General features: G+C 44.3%; 1 protein-coding gene across 1 annotated transcript in view; it reads left to right on the plus strand.

The window, feature by feature from the left end:
• Nucleotides 1-10,780, plus strand: part of vcana (versican a) — a gene marked incomplete at both ends in the record, with an annotated part of 36,508 nt that extends 25,728 nt beyond the window's left edge. Inside the window, 7 exons of the mRNA XM_084456838.1 lie at nucleotides 4,344-4,457; nucleotides 4,598-4,711; nucleotides 6,655-6,813; nucleotides 7,166-7,248; nucleotides 9,877-10,021; nucleotides 10,258-10,440; nucleotides 10,629-10,780. Of these exons, the coding sequence (XP_084312964.1) occupies nucleotides 4,344-4,457; nucleotides 4,598-4,711; nucleotides 6,655-6,813; nucleotides 7,166-7,248; nucleotides 9,877-10,021; nucleotides 10,258-10,440; nucleotides 10,629-10,780 (950 nt within the window). The remainder of the gene's footprint in view (nucleotides 1-4,343; nucleotides 4,458-4,597; nucleotides 4,712-6,654; nucleotides 6,814-7,165; nucleotides 7,249-9,876; nucleotides 10,022-10,257; nucleotides 10,441-10,628) is intronic.
• Nucleotides 10,781-15,978: the final 5,198 nt, after the last annotated feature.

Here is a 15,978-nt window from a genome sequence, read left to right on the forward strand (position 1 = left end):
ATAGCAGGAGAGGCTGTGACTGTTACTGTCTCAGAAGTTACAGATGAGGAGAGCTCAGGTGACCAGACTCTTGACATGTTCACTAAGACTGTGGCTGCTGCAGCTCGTTCACAAACATCAAAGACTGCTGTTACTGCGGCCTCCTCTCTCTACAGCACAGATAAACCAACAGTCATTCCCATTGCTGTCATCACAAAAGAGACTACCTCTACAACAATGGTTCCTGAGAGTGAAACTATTTCTGCTTCTACCATTTCCTCTGTGTTCACTACTGAGAAAACTAAAGTCACGACACACGGAACAGTAAGAGCAGAGACAGAGAACACAGAGAAACCACCTGCTACTGATGAGACAAGCTCAGTTCTCACTCCTGATGAGGAGGGTTCAGCAGACCAGACACAAGACATATTTACCAAGGGGCCTATCACTGTTACAGTGACATCACCATTCAGCACAGCCACCACAACTATGTCACCAGAAATGGCTGCACCAGAGAGTGGAAAGACAACAACTGCAGATGTGTCTCTATATGACACAGATAAAACAGATACAGTCTCTTCCCAGTCATTCTCCACCACAATGGCAACATCAGAGCCTGACATTGTAGTCCAGTTTGTCACAACATTCATACCCAAACAAGTCATGGCAACAACTCAGGAATCGTTCCAACAAGCCATTTCGGAAATCTCATTCACCCAACACCCTCTTACCGACCTCTCTTCTGAGGAACCAGCTATGGCCACGGCCAGCCCCATTCCCCCTGAAGAAGACTTAAGCCGAAGCTCAGAGTCCTCATTTAGCTCCACAATCACTCCAGAGACGGGTGCTACGTCAATGTCAAAGGAGGGGCAGGAAGAAGCCACTAAAGAGGTATCTACAGAGGTGGAGGGCAGCACAGATGAAGATGGAGAGGTCAAAATCACATCCACTCCCACCAGTGCCATAGCAGGAGAGGCTGTGACTTTTACTGTCACAGGTGTTACAGATGAGGAGAGCTCAGGTGACCAAACCACTGACATGTTCACTAAGACTGTGACTGTTGCAGCTTCCTCAGAAACCTCAAAGACTGCTGTTACTTTAGCCTCCTCTCTCTACAGCACAGAGAAACCAACTGTCATTCCCATTGCTGACATTACCAAAGAGACTACCGCTACTACGATAATGGTTCCTGAGATTGAAAAGATTTCTGCTTCTACTGTTTCCTCACTTTTCACCACTGAGAAAACTAAAGTCACGACACACAGAACAGTAACAGCAGAGACAGACAGCACAGACACACCACCTGCTACTGATGAGACAAGCTCAGTCCTCACTCCCGATGAGGAGGGTTCAGCAGACCAGACACAAGACATGTTTACCAATGAGCCTATCACTGCTACAGTGTCATCACCGTTCAGCACAGCCACCACAACCATATCACCAGAAATGGCTGCACCAGAGAGTGGAAAGACAACAACTGCAGATGTGTCTCTATATGACACAGAGAAAACAGATACAGTCTCTTCCCAGTCATTCTCCACCACAATGGCAACATCAGAGCCTGATGTTGTGGTCCAGTTTGTCACAACAGTCGTACCCAAACGAGACATGGCCACAACTCAGGAATCATTCCAACAGGCCATTTCGGAAATCTCATTCACCCAACACCCTCTTACTGAGCTCTCTTCAGCGGAACCAGCTATGACCACGTCCAGCCGCAGCTCAGAGTCCTCATTTAGCCCCACAGTCACTCCAGAGAATGTATCCTTTGACATGGATGCTATATCCATGTCAAAAGAGGGGCAGGAAGAAGCCAGCACAGAGGTATCAACAGAGGTGGAGGGCAGCACAGAGGAAGATGGAGAGATCAAAATCACATCCACTCCCACCAGTACCATAGCAGGAGAGGCTGTGACTGTTACTGTTTCAGATGTTTCAGATGAGGAGAGCTCAGGTGACCAGACTCCTGACATGTTCACTAAGACTGTGACTCCTGCAGCTTCCTCAGAAACCTCAAAGACTGCTTTTACTGCAGCCTCCTCTTTGTACAGCACTGAGAAACCTACAACAATCACCCATGAAACAGCAGAGACTAAAGGTGACCAGACCCCTGAAATCATCACTAAGACTGTGACCTCTGCAACTTCCTCTCTCTACAGCACAGAGAAACCAACAGTCATGCCCATTGCTATCATTACCAAAGAGACTACCGCTACTACAACAATGATTCCTGAGAGCAAAACGATTTCTGCTTCTACCGTTTCCTCTCTGTTCAGCACTGAGAAAACAACAGTCAAGACACACGGAACAGCAAGAGCAGAGACAGAGAACACAGAGACACCATCTGCTACTGATAAGACAAGTTCAGTCCTCACTCCTGGTGAGGAAGAGGGTTCAGCAGACCAGACAGAAGACATATTTACCAAGGAGTCTATCACTTCTACAGTGTCATTCACCACCGCCATGTCACCAGAAAATGAAGCAATGGAGGGTGAGACAGCAACAGATGATACAGAGACTAGCCCACCTCTCTCTTCAATAGAGAACCAGAGCTCGGGTGACCAGAAAAAACAGGTTTTCACCACAGAGGCATCTGCAACAGAATCCCCTCTGTTGTCCAGCACATCCCAAACATTGCAGTCCTCCCCATCCCCACATTTATCTTCAGTCAGTAATTTCACCACTTCAAAAACAACAGCTTATACTGAGGAGACCAAAGAAACAAAATTAGCAAGCACAGAACAACCTTCAGTTATTTCCAGCAAAGAGGAAACATCAACAAGTCCAGAGGAGGAGAGCTCTGAGGACTTAACCACACCAATGGTCACCTCAAGGCCAACTGTGTCTCCTAATTTGACCACTGAGGACAAAGAACTAATCTCTTCCCAGTCTATCTCCTCCATCCTTTCTACCACAGTGGCACCATCAGAGCATGATATCACAGTACAGTTTGTTACAACGTTCGCACCCAAACCCGACATGACAACACCTGAGAAATCACTCCAACAGGCCATGTCTGAGAGAGCTCTAACCCACCGACCTTACACTGGCCTCTCCTCAGAAGAAAGTGCTGTGGTCACAACCAGACCCATGCTCCATGAGACCAGCCAGTCTGCTGACACAGTAAGCCCACCAGCACAGAGCTCAGTATCACGTGCTATATCTACTGTCACTCCAGAGACTGGTGCCATGCAAACAGTGTCAGAGGATGAGGGACAAGAACCCACAGCAGGGGAGGTTGGTGGTGTTGTTGAAAGTAGCTCGGAGCAAGGTGGAGAAGCAAAGGGGACCTCTACTTCCAGCACACATTATAGCACACCATCCACTATGCCAGACACTGATGAATATGTTGATTATGACTCTACCTTAAGCCCTGTACTGATTGAATCTAAGCCCAACCCTGAAACAACCACAAAGGCTGTTGATGAATCCACTGACTTCAGCACTGTTTCTGCTGAGTCTGGACCAGCTGAGAGAGAGCCTGTAAGTTCAGAGAGCAGTTCTGAGAGCAGCTCAGAGGACCCAGTGATTAGCATGTCTTCTCTTTCAACTGACATTAATGAAACATCCTCCTCAAGTTCAGGGAGTGACTCAGAGAGCAGCTCGGAGAAGGTAACCATGGCGACCACTGAGCGGCAAGAGAGTGGCAAAGCAGAAGATACCGCCACAGTACTGTCAGCTGCCATCGCTGGTCCACCCTCGCTCACTACCCTGGGACCTGAGGTGGAGTCTTCTAGTTCGGAGAGCAATTCACAGGAGAAAATGGATTCTGAGACTGACAGTACAGAGGAAGCCACCCCTTCTGCAACTGATATTCAGCCTGTCCTCATGCCTAGCGTCACCAGCAGTTCTCCAAATCTCCAGTCTCCAGACACAAGGGTGGAGTCTACCAGTGCTGAAAGCTCCTCAAGGACACAGGAAGCAGTGGGCAATATCGAGGAACTTGTCACTCCTGTCACAGAGACACCGATATGGGACAAGACAGAGTCTACCACTGCATTGCCAGTTGAAACACAGAGCCAGAGACAGTTAGTCACTTCAGCCTACACCACACCTTCAGCAGTCTCTGAGGAGGATGAGAGTGTGGACTATGGTGTTGGTTCAGAACCAACGCTTGTTCAGAGTGAGCCTCCAATCAGAGGAGTGGAAATCACAACCTCAGATGAAATAGGACTGGATTTGGGGCACACAGTTGTTGGAGAGACAGTTGAAATTGCAGGTATGTGTTTTAAGACATTATTTTCCATGATGAGGGAGGTATACTGCAAACAGGGGAAAAACAGTCACAATTGAAGATGAAATATATATACTTTGAAACTGTTTTAATTTGTTTGTCCTGCTTTTCCTGCTCATTGAAACCTTAGGCATTCACTCATGCTCTGAGAACATTTGTCTGAACGGGGGCTCCTGCTACAGAAGTGGTAGTGTCCAGACTTGCAGCTGCACCTCTGGCTACAGTGGTGATTACTGTGAAATAGGTACGCCAACAATGGCTCTTCCTTCATCACTCATCCCTCCAATTCACCAGTCGTCCAGTTGTAGTAACGGTTTGTTTTGGTTGTCTTGGTTAGTGTAACTCTTTAATGGTCTTTAACTGCTCTCTCTACTTTTTGTCCAGACTTTGATGAGTGTCACTCAAACCCCTGTCGCAATGGAGGAACCTGTGTGGATGGCTTGAACTCCTTCACCTGCGTGTGCCTTTCTAGCTACTCTGGACTGTATTGTGAAGAGGGTAAGTATTGGTTTCAACCAGAACTGTCACTTTCCATCCTCTACTACTCTTTCTTCACAAGACACTTCAGATGAATCATATTTTTTTGTTTTTTGTTGTGCTAACATTTGTGTCTTTGTTCCGCATAACCTGTTTTACCTTTGCAAACTAAACCCAAATTATGTTGAATGGTAGTTGTGAGGAAAACACTGTCAGTGTTCTATCTCACTGTTTCATAATTCAGTCTCCTCTCACAGACATTATCTGAGTCATGAACATCTCCTTCATCTCATCAGGATGTTGCCTCCAGGGAGTTACTCTGTTAACGGGGGCAGTGTTAATAAACGCACTGCCTTGGGCAACATTCTTTACCAGTCTCAGACAGACAAAGGCTAGTCACAGCTCTCCATACTGTATGTCTGCAGACACAAAGGGTTGAATGAAATTACAGACATTTGATTGATACCACCTCCTTATGTGTTCCACGGCAAATATGTTAGACTTGTCTGCTCTTGAGCAGGTCGATAATGACCATATTGCCCTAAAGGAACGCTGCATTGCCCAGTCATTGGCTCACTGAAACCAAACTTGAACCTGGAGACGTTCATTGACGTCAATGGCCGTCATGATGAAGGGCGCTGTTATCCTGAAGCTCTCATAAGCAGTCACTCACATTCCTCATCCCCTTAGCTGTCCCCGCTGGATTCACTCAGGGCATCTTCCCCTTTGGCTGCTCCCTCCTCCCTAGTGACCACACTCTTGAATGCTGTTACCATCAGTCATCAACCACGTCTGAGGGCCCAAGCCTGTATGCTAAGATCCAGCTGCTTTCTCATGCTGTCCTGCCAGCAGAGAAACAGTAACTCAGCAGCGAAACAGAGAAAAAGGCTAATGTATCTTGTTTAGTCTGTGTGGGCTTTACAGCTAGAGGGAATAATACATAGACTTCTCACATTACAAAGGCACCATCACAGGAAAAAATTTATAGTGATAAAGTTATGAGGACTGTATGCCTACTAAATATCCCCTTGCTCAAGGCGAGTGACAGCTGAAGTGTGTGATACTGTATGTAGCATACTCAGACTGTTGGAAAGCCCTGACCTGGCTCCAGCAGACAAGCACTGAGCAGGAACACCCAAGTGAATAAACTATTGCCCGTCCACCTGTAAAACAATTTCAGTCGCTAAGTCAACCTGTCTACTTTAGACATGAATTATCATTATGAGCGGAGAAACGCTCTGTAGAGGATTCAGTGCACAGTAGACACACTGCACAGCACAGTCCTGAGTGGCTTCTTCTCTCCTCTTCAGCCTGCACCCTCCACCTCCCATCCCCTGGGGATTTTGGGGGCTTCAGGCCATCTGTTGGTCTTGGGAATCCTAATTACAGAGGACAGTCAGAGATAGCAACATCCCCCCAGGTCTCTGGATGACCTTATTAAGACATGAAGAAGATCACTCACTGTCCCTTCATTATATCCTGCAACTAACTGGTTAGCACTGGAAGATGAGGAGGAACATAAGATTTAGGTACATGTACAGATTAGGCCAATGTGTAACTATCTCTTGTTGAAATGTGGGATGGGCGTGTAATGTGTGTGCCAGTAGTATTTGTGAAAAGATGACCGGATAAACATAATGGATGAGTCATAGACATTATCTAAGGTGACTGTTAATATACACTGTTATTTTTGTGTAGCTTAACATTGGTTTCTTCATTCACATTTATTACATTACATTTACATTACAGTCATTTAGCAGACGCTTGTATCCAAAGCGAATTACAATTATTCAATTTAACGTGTATTACTACTATCTCCTTTCTAAACAAGTGACTAAGAGCATAATCGTAGAGCATAAAAATAGTGCTAAGGCAACATTCATGCATGCTGAACCAAATGTACCATTGATCACACTGTCTTACGTTTAAACTTTTACTCTCTCTCTCTCTCTCTCTCTCTCCAGACACAGATGTGTGTGACTATGGCTGGCACAAGTTCCAGGGCCACTGCTACAAGTACGTCCCTCATCGCAGGAACTGGGACATGGCTGAGAGAGAGTGTCGGACGCAGGGGGCTCACCTGACCAGTATCATCTCCCACGAGGAGCAGCAGTATGTCAACCGTAAGTGTGTCCATGCACACACAGAGAGACATACTGTAGGACATACTGTAGCCATATACAATTTTACAGTGCTGATACTAGTAATTAGGTTTAATAGTATTTCAGCAAGAGTTAAGCTGTGGTATATTTTCCAGCTTGCTGGCTCTGTCAGTGGAGTAGACGACAAACGTGTTAGCAGAGAAAGAGAAAGAGGGAGGAAGAAAGAGAGAGAGAGAGAACACAAGGCAGTTGGAACAGGAAGAATGATGTATGGGTACAAAAATGCTCCTCTTTCAGTGTGTAGAGGAACGGATAGGTCCTAATAAGGTAGCAGAATCACCCATTGACCCGTTGTGTTTGCCCTGTATGGCAGGTCTTGGGCAGGACTACCAGTGGATCGGCCTGAGTGATAAGATGTACGAGAACGATTTCCGTTGGACAGACGGCAGCCCTATGGTAAGTGGGTTATTTTTGCCATTTTTCACTCAACAAACATGGAATGGTAGCCTGGCTTTGCCAGCCCAGTTCACACAATTCATCTGCCAGAGCAACTCAAACAAAAGCTCGCAGATTCGTCTGGTTCTCAGGCTAATGGAATGGACCCATGGTAAATATTTGTTATGATTCTGATGACAAACACACAGACAAACGCAATTAGGGGAGATTGGTAATTTACTCCATGACTGTATGTATACAGTTACAGTGGTCACTTTCTCATGGCATACCCTGCTCTCTTCTCTACACCCTGCTGGTCATTCTCTCTGCTGCTGTACGGCGTGAGAGGGTAGATACAGTATACGATTCCAGTCACTAACACTGATCTCTTTTGTTTAAGCAACAAACAAGGTCATCTAATGCAATACCACTGAACACAGCCACTGTAGATAGACAGTTATCTCCCCATCAGCTACCGTGCCTGTGTGTGTGTGTGTGTGTGTGTGTGTGTGCGCGCGCACGTGCGTGTGTGTGTACATACGTGTGTGAGTAAACACAGGTGTTCAGAGAGTGAGCCGCAGCGAGTCTCTCGGCACAGAAGTGGCAGTGTATCAGTTTGTTTGTGTGTTGTGTAGTGGGAGCTCACTGATCCACCTCGTCGGACAGGAAAGTGGTTAATCACTGCTTACAGACTCTTCACTACAAAGATTACTACCCTCCACCACCAGCAGTGAAGGGGCCTGGGGCGGGGGGGTGGGGGTGGGTGGGGGAGATAAGCAGTGTCCGTCTGCGCAGATTCCCATTCAGCTGAGAGATGGAAGAAGGCGTGAGTGACGCTGTGGAGTGGGGGTTCTGACAGGCGCAGACAGGTAGCGCCACCACCCCCACCGCCCCCATCTCCCTCTCTCGTCAGGAAGCCCAGCAGGCAGTCAGCCACACAGATGGACAGCCACACAGAAGGGCCACCGCTACGCAGCCAGCTGCACAGATGGACAGCACCTGTGGCAGGCTGCGGAAAGACATGGAGAGGGGGAGAAGCAAAGGCAGCATAGGGGGTCTGGCTGGGAGGTCATCTACACCAGATCTGGCTGTGTATTACCTCAACTACTAATACATATGTTATAATACATACATAACACCCAAAGTTGATAAAAACTATAATTGACTACTTAGTCGAATGTGTGTGTGTGTGTGTGTGGTGTATGATGACATTGAGGAGGATGCAGGGCTGTTGTGGGGTTAACTGTTAGTTAAACTGCCAGTCAGCAGAGCAGGAAGCCAGAGTGGCGTTCCGACCATAATAACAGGCTAGCGCAGCCCCAGGGCAGGACAGGGGGAGAGAGGGTTCACGGCTTTGAACGTTTCAACACGGGACCTCGCTGATAGACGGCAAGAGTGATCAATGCAGTGTTGCATTCCGCGCACTGCTGCAGCTGTGTGTGTGTGTGTGTGTGTGTGTGAACGTGCATCCACACAGGGATAGCTATGTGTTCAATTTAAATCACACTGTCATGTAGTCTACTGTAAGTGATGTAATGACATGGCACCACTGCCATTCATGATTGCATAGCGTGGCATGACTAAAGCAACTCTATGCTTGACATAAAATGAATGTTGGGCCGCAATATGTCATACTGAAATGATACATGTGGCGTTTGGCCTATATCAGTACTCCAACTTTTTTATTTATTAACATTCTGTGTGGTAGAAATGTCAACTTTATACTGTATTTCCCAAGACTGTGTTGATGCTGCGTGTGAAAATGACAACAGGACTGTTGCAGTGTAAATGTTTATCTGAGCTGGACTCTTAACTTGTGCTTTGGCCATTTCTTTCGTTCCATTGTTTGGCTTTAGAGTGACGCCCCTCAAAGGGCGCCTGTGTGTGGGCTCTGGCTGACGATGTCATAGTGTAGCCGGACAGAGTGTTGAACAGGTAGGAGATGGGAGTAGTAGAGGAGAGACAAGGGACCAGATGAAGCGCAGAGCGAGACACGTGTTATTTTGAATAAACATAATGCATTCAATAAGTCAGTCCATCGCCTGAGCTTTTGGTGGACGAGTGTGCAGTCCCTTATGATGAATCCTAGGAAGGTTTTTAAACTTTGCTTGCTTTGACCAGCAACTCCAACTCTGGATGTGCATGAGTGCTCTCTAATTGAACAGGGAGGGGCTACCCCGATTATACTATTTGTCTGTTTGTGTTTATTTGGAACGTCATGGATATAACCTGACACATGGATATGGCTCCCTCCTGTGGACGGTTTCAGTCTTCATCATCTTTAGCTGATATGTTTCTGATACTGTATCTCCATGGGCCTAATTGTTGACTTGCTTTTTTAATACAGTAGCTCAGAAGAGGAAGCAGACAGTAGTGAGGATATACATCCACTGATTAGATGACCTTCAACCTTGAGGTGGCTCATATCTGCCTCGACACCTGTAGGCCTGCTAACTGTGCCCTGAGGAAAACCAGTCTGTCATGATCATGTTTGCTATGGTCTGATGCTGATGCTGATTTACAATCGGGTCATTTAGCAGACACCTTTATCCAAAGCGATGATGATGATGATGATGATGATGATGATGATGATGATGATCTTACAATTATGGCTTATATTCAGTTCTCTGGTTGTGTTCCACCCCTCAGCAATATGAGAACTGGAGGCCCAACCAGCCGGACAGTTTCTTCTCGTCAGGAGAGGACTGTGTGGTGATGATCTGGCATGAGGACGGCCAGTGGAACGACGTGCCCTGCAACTACCACCTCACGTTCACCTGCAAGAAAGGCACAGGTAAAATACCACAGCATTAAGGCTCGCAAACATAACTCCTCAAATTATATTTGATCCTCGGCCCAGGCAGATAGATACTGTACTCTTACTGCCCGTTGTCTGTACACCCACCCCCCACTCCCGGACCCTTTTGCGTAACCTGATGTGAAAAAGGATAGGAAAACATGCAGGAAATGCTTTAGCTTGCTGAGGCAGTCATTTATACTTCCTCTCTCATCCTCTTGTCCTGTCACCAGTGGCCTGCAGCCAGCCCCCCCTGGTGCATAACGCCCGTACCTTCGGAAGGAAGCGGGATCGCTACGAGATCAACTCGCTGGTGAGGTACCAGTGTCGAGACGGCTTCATCCAGAGGCATGTGCCGACCATCCGTTGCCGCGGAGATGGCCGATGGGACATCCCTAGGATCACCTGCATGAGCCGTAAGTTTGCTAAAGCGCTTGGGTTGTAGGTATTTCTTGGAGTAGAATAAGGAACTTCACTTATGGTCCACCACGACTGCTGTGGTAAAACATTAGCCACGGTATCAGAGCTGAGAGAGCCTGGACCTAGAAGATCACTATGTATCGTTGGTTTTCACCCAAACCATACTTCTGTTCTTCTGTCCCAGCCTCCAACTTACAGAGGGCGGTCCAGAGGAAGCATCAGTTCAACCGCCTGTACAGTATCAACAACTTCAGTCTGCGGTCCCAGGAGGCAGCAGTCCACCACCGCCATCACAGAGGAAGGAGAGCGAGGACTGTGAACAGGCGAAGCCAGTGACCGCCATGGTAACATGACAGGACCTACACTGTGAGGAAGCATGTCGGTCGCTCTTTTGGAGAAACATGGAAAGAAAATGAACTTAGAAGAAAAAGTCTAACAATGAAACCCCAAAGGGTTTTGCAGTTTTTTTGGAGGTTTGATGAAACCTATGAAGTGCCTTTTTAAAGATGTTTTTTTTTCAGAATATTCTTTTAAAGGGACACTGTTTTATAACAAACTGGACACCTTCAGCTGACTTCTGGACAAAGAGGACAGAAAACCTCTAAGTACTTCTTTTTGTCTGCAGAGGCACTTGAACTTTGAACCAAACAGAGCATTCATCAACAATTGTATATCTTCTTTTATCTATGAACCATGTTGATTATGTCGTGGGTGAGAAAGAAGTAAGCATATACCAGCTTTTGTGAAATTATATGATAAATAAGAATACATTGCAGAACATGCACATGCTGTATCAATCAAATGCATGTGCTTACTGTCTAAGATAATCAGCACAATGGTTGCTAAATTCTTACTACGCTTTCTCTGAGCTTTAGCTGTCAACAGAGGCACTGCACAGGTAGCCTCCTAAGGAAGGTTGGTTGACTCCGCACCAAAAAAAAAAGAAAAACGTTTTGTTTTGTTTTTTTGCTTATTTTCATTAGCTGCGGCCTTTATCCCACATCATCCATATCTTGTCAAGATTAATGAATATGCAATACATGGAGAGGCATGTCTTTCTGAGTGTCTTCCTCTAAGGCCTTATCCATTGAAGTAAAGCCATAGACAAATACTATATTTGGTAGTGTAAAGAAGGAAGGGAAATTAGGTTTTCATTCCTTGCTATGTTTACAACAAATGTAAGGTATTTTATATAATAAAACAACATTTTAAAGCCTTAAAATAATTGATCCAGCTTGTAGTCGTGTTTTCTCCTAGATACATGATCTCCTTGCTACAGGTGGTGTGGTGTTGTCATACTGTAGGTCAATATAAAAATAGTATTGAGAGAATGTAGTTTGTGAAACGCTCCAAAGGACTTGAACATTATGCCTGTTTAAACACAGATACAAATAATTTATTTTTAGAGCTGCTTTTCATCCCCTCCTGTTCATGTTTCCTACTGGACGTTTCAAAGTATTCTTGCGATGCAATCACATGGCTCAGCTTCAGTCTCCATACATCACAATTTGCTTGTGCTTATACAGGAGACAGACAACATCATCGTTTGTGTCAGTTGTGATGAAGATAGTTATTTATCACATACTACATAATATAGGCATTGTATGTGATATTTAGGGGTCAGCAATGGACCAAAGAGTATGAGGGGCCCCTGTTCTTATAATAATAGCCTAATCTTTGTACTGATTTTTGATACTCATTCAGTCCCACGCAGTTGTTCCTTTAAAACAAGTTTTGTGTCTGTCTTGTTTTGTCTGGCTGTTGTGTTTCAGCATTAAAGTGCACATAATAACGTTTTTATATTTATAGTATACCTTTTTATTTTACAGTGTGAATGTCTGGGATGTTTGTGAAAGAATTGTTTTAAGAAAACAGACTGCTCTACTGTATGTCACCAAATAAATAAAAACAAAAGTTTCTTATTTTATTGTGTCTATTTATTTTCTCTAAGGTATTATATGTTGTGGGTTTTCAGTGTCAGTAAGGTTTGAGCAAACCTTGCCCTTACATGTAGCCTAACTAAGAATGGGATGAGTGGGAGCTGCCTTTCTGTGTTGGTAATACAGTTGTGTCACCAGCAGATAGAGCCATCATACTAATGACAAGGCATGTCAAGCATTATCCAGTTCTGTCTCTCTACACTTGGCAGCTGCTCTCACTTCAATATGATTAGTACAGTAGCTCTCTACAATCAGATCTACAAAAAAACAAATTATATTATGTAAGCAAGGTATTTGGAAATATCCGTTCATGTCTTGGGGGAACTTGCATTCTCATATTGTGGAAATGTCTGTTAAACAATGTCTGAAATGTATCTGTTAAAGCGAGACTATGTGTAGGCTACTGTAGAGTATACAATCATCACATTTTCAGAAGCTCAGATTTATTTTGTGTCTTTTATTGTTGCCCATAGCCTACTAGACAGATAGATAGATAGATAGATAGATAGATAGATAGATAGATAGATAGATAGATAGATAGATAGATAGATAGATAGATAGATAGATAGATAGATAGATAGATAGATAGATTTGGTGTTTCAGCAGTGGAACTACAGCAAGATTGGAAAAAAAAGAGTAGTATCATAAAAAAGAGGAAGAACAGGGAGACACTTAAGACAGGGACTGCATCCATATGTACAGTAGGGATGCACGAGACATTGTTATCTGTATCTTTACAACTAACATAATTATCTGTATTAGTATTTGTATTTTGATAGAACCCGGAAGTGGCATGGTTTATACAGGAAATTGTGTTAAATCATATTTTCTAACCTAATATTTATTGGCAATGCCATTTTTGAGCCTTCAAAGCATCAAATTGATTGATTTATATTGCCATATAATTAGTTTTGAAATATATTTCCACATCGTCATACTTTTAAATTCTGGTCTAAAAAAAAAAGGACAACCATTAGGGTGTCATAATAGCCACATTTTTTTTTTCAAATGAAAGAAAAAAGCCAAGTCTACTGCCCTGGTGCTAAAGAGTTAATCCATCTTTTTTTTGGACAGCTGTAGCATTCTAAGAGTTAGAACTATGGAAATATAACTATTTGACTGTGTATAATTTATGATTATACCGCGGTTATCACAAATATAAAGGAATATGTAATTAATACATTAAATCAACTCATATATGGGGCACCACCCTGTTCTGTACAGGGATGGTAGACTGTGGCAAACATTGATATTCGCAGAGATTCTGAGTTCAATTTCAGAGCTGTTCAGTGTAGACTACAGCAAACTGAAACAGTTCAGAGTTTAAAAGTTACAAATGTCTTGTTCAAACCCTCTGCTCTCGCCAGAGGTGGATCGTTTGAAGAGTTTGTGGAAATTCATTATTTAAATTAAATTAAGACCCTGGTGTCAACTTTTCATCAATGAGACACAAGCCTGGATCCTTGGTTACGTGTTACAAGAAGAACACACGGAAGAAACATGAGAGAGAGAGAGATCTGCCCCGTCCACACTTATAAAGGGCATGGACATGGACAGCAACAATTGGTCATTCACACAGGGTGAGGGGCTCTGTGGGCTCTGTCAACCCCCACTCCCTTCAGGTCAGAAAAGGGGAGCCAAGATTCTCTCAATCAAATATCCCTGTTATGGTTTCAACATATTACTTTTCCCCAGCATGCATAATCAACTGATTCATGATTTTAGCTTCAGATTGATACCAAACATCACTAGGTTGACTTAGCAACCAGTTATTTACAAAACACAGTAACCCTTGGTTACAAATACAATGCATGTATAGACCATTGGTTTATTACGCCGGGGGGGGGGGGGGGGGGGGGACCATTGTGTGAGAGGAAGAATTAATGATCCCCCAAAATCCCATTTCAAGGGACCAGTCCTTGTGCTAGAAATGGTTCTGTCAAGTTTACTGTGAGTTTGACAGGAGACAGTCCAAACTAACCCATGTTTCCCCTTGCGTGACCTCCCATTGATTAGTAACTGGGTAGGTGAGGGCAGGATGTCCGTGGCTTGAGCCTGAAGGCCTGCAGATCTTTATCAGCTTGCTTGAGATCACCAACATTCCTGTATCAGTCCCACAGTATGCTCTTTATAATATTTGCCATGTCCATAATCTGCTACACAGCCATTGTGTGTACAGTAGGCTACACAATACTTGCATTACATTTTGGACTACACCCCACAATGGCAGCGTGCTAGCCTACAAAATAGTGAGATCGCCTCACCACTCTATGAATGAAATCAACACATATGCTAGCCTATAATTAAAAAGTACAGAATCCAAGATTCTAACTACAGATTCTTAATTGTGACTCCAGAGGCAAGGGAGATGATGAGTTATCTATTACTAGGGTGTGGAGTAAAATAACTTTTAAATCCAACAGTAGAGGGTGCTGTGCTACCATTTCAGATACGAGCTGTCACATGACTAGCAACTTTTGCTTTCACAGAGTCAGACTACAACATGAAGCCAGCAAAACGGAGTTTTGGTAAGTTTGGAAATGAATCAAGTGCACTGCAAAATGTGCAATGCTGTACTTCAACTATGCAGGCAGTAACACATACATAGCAAACATCCACAAGCCACATTTCATCTCAGACTGAGTGCAGCCTCTTTTTTGAAGTCATTGTCTAGTTGACAATAACTTTACTCTTATCTTAACATTATGGCTCTAGCTATGTTTTTTGCAATGGATATAAAGTCTACCGGTGGAACACACTTTCAAATCCATACCTACCAAAATGGAATGACCAGCTAACTTAGAAACTTGCTGCTTGTCCTTTCAACTTTATCTGACATCTCGTTGTAGCCATTGCCAGTGGTTTCTTATCGGATTAGTGCAGTCCCGTCTCCAAGGGCGGGCATTTGGGGGCCAGGCCCGCCCACTGAATCAGCTCAGCCCGCCCTGAACGAAACTCGAAAGACGTAAATCTCTCTGATGACGGAATGACCCCGGGCTATTCTGCATCTGATTGGCTTACCCTGATATACTTTAACCAATCGAACTGACCACTAAAACCTGACCAATCTCAACCAAGGAAGGCACCATATTAGCCAATCCCAGGCAGAGTAGGGCAGATCATTCATTCCGTGCGGCCATTTTTGGTAATGTTAACGACATACTAGTGCAAAAACTTGTATACATGGGATGAATTATTAGTGGATGTCAGAAGATTCTGAAGTAGTGGCGATTGCTCCTTGACTTACCCATACAAATCCAAATAAAACTTGATTTGTGCGCTTTCTTTCAGTGAAAGAAGGCACGAAAATTGACTTTCAGACTGTTTTTGACTTAAATGCGTCTTGTATTCTGCCATATCGCTTCATTTTCATCCGTGTTTAGCGTTTTGGTAGTGCTCCGTTGCCCCCTACAGTCCTCATGAAAATACAGTCCACGTTACGGTCCGTTGACACCGGTCTTACTAGCTCGTTATTCACTTAACATTGTAGGCCAGGTAAAACACACACCTATTGGTCAATCACGTTACCCACTTTAGCTATATAGCTATTGGCAGCATCAATGAACATTGAAAACGGAGATCTTCAGTAGGCTA

The sequence above is a fragment of the Borostomias antarcticus genome (genome assembly GCF_949987555.1).
Source record: "Borostomias antarcticus genome assembly, chromosome: 23".
Taxonomy (NCBI): domain Eukaryota; kingdom Metazoa; phylum Chordata; class Actinopteri; order Stomiiformes; family Stomiidae; genus Borostomias; species Borostomias antarcticus.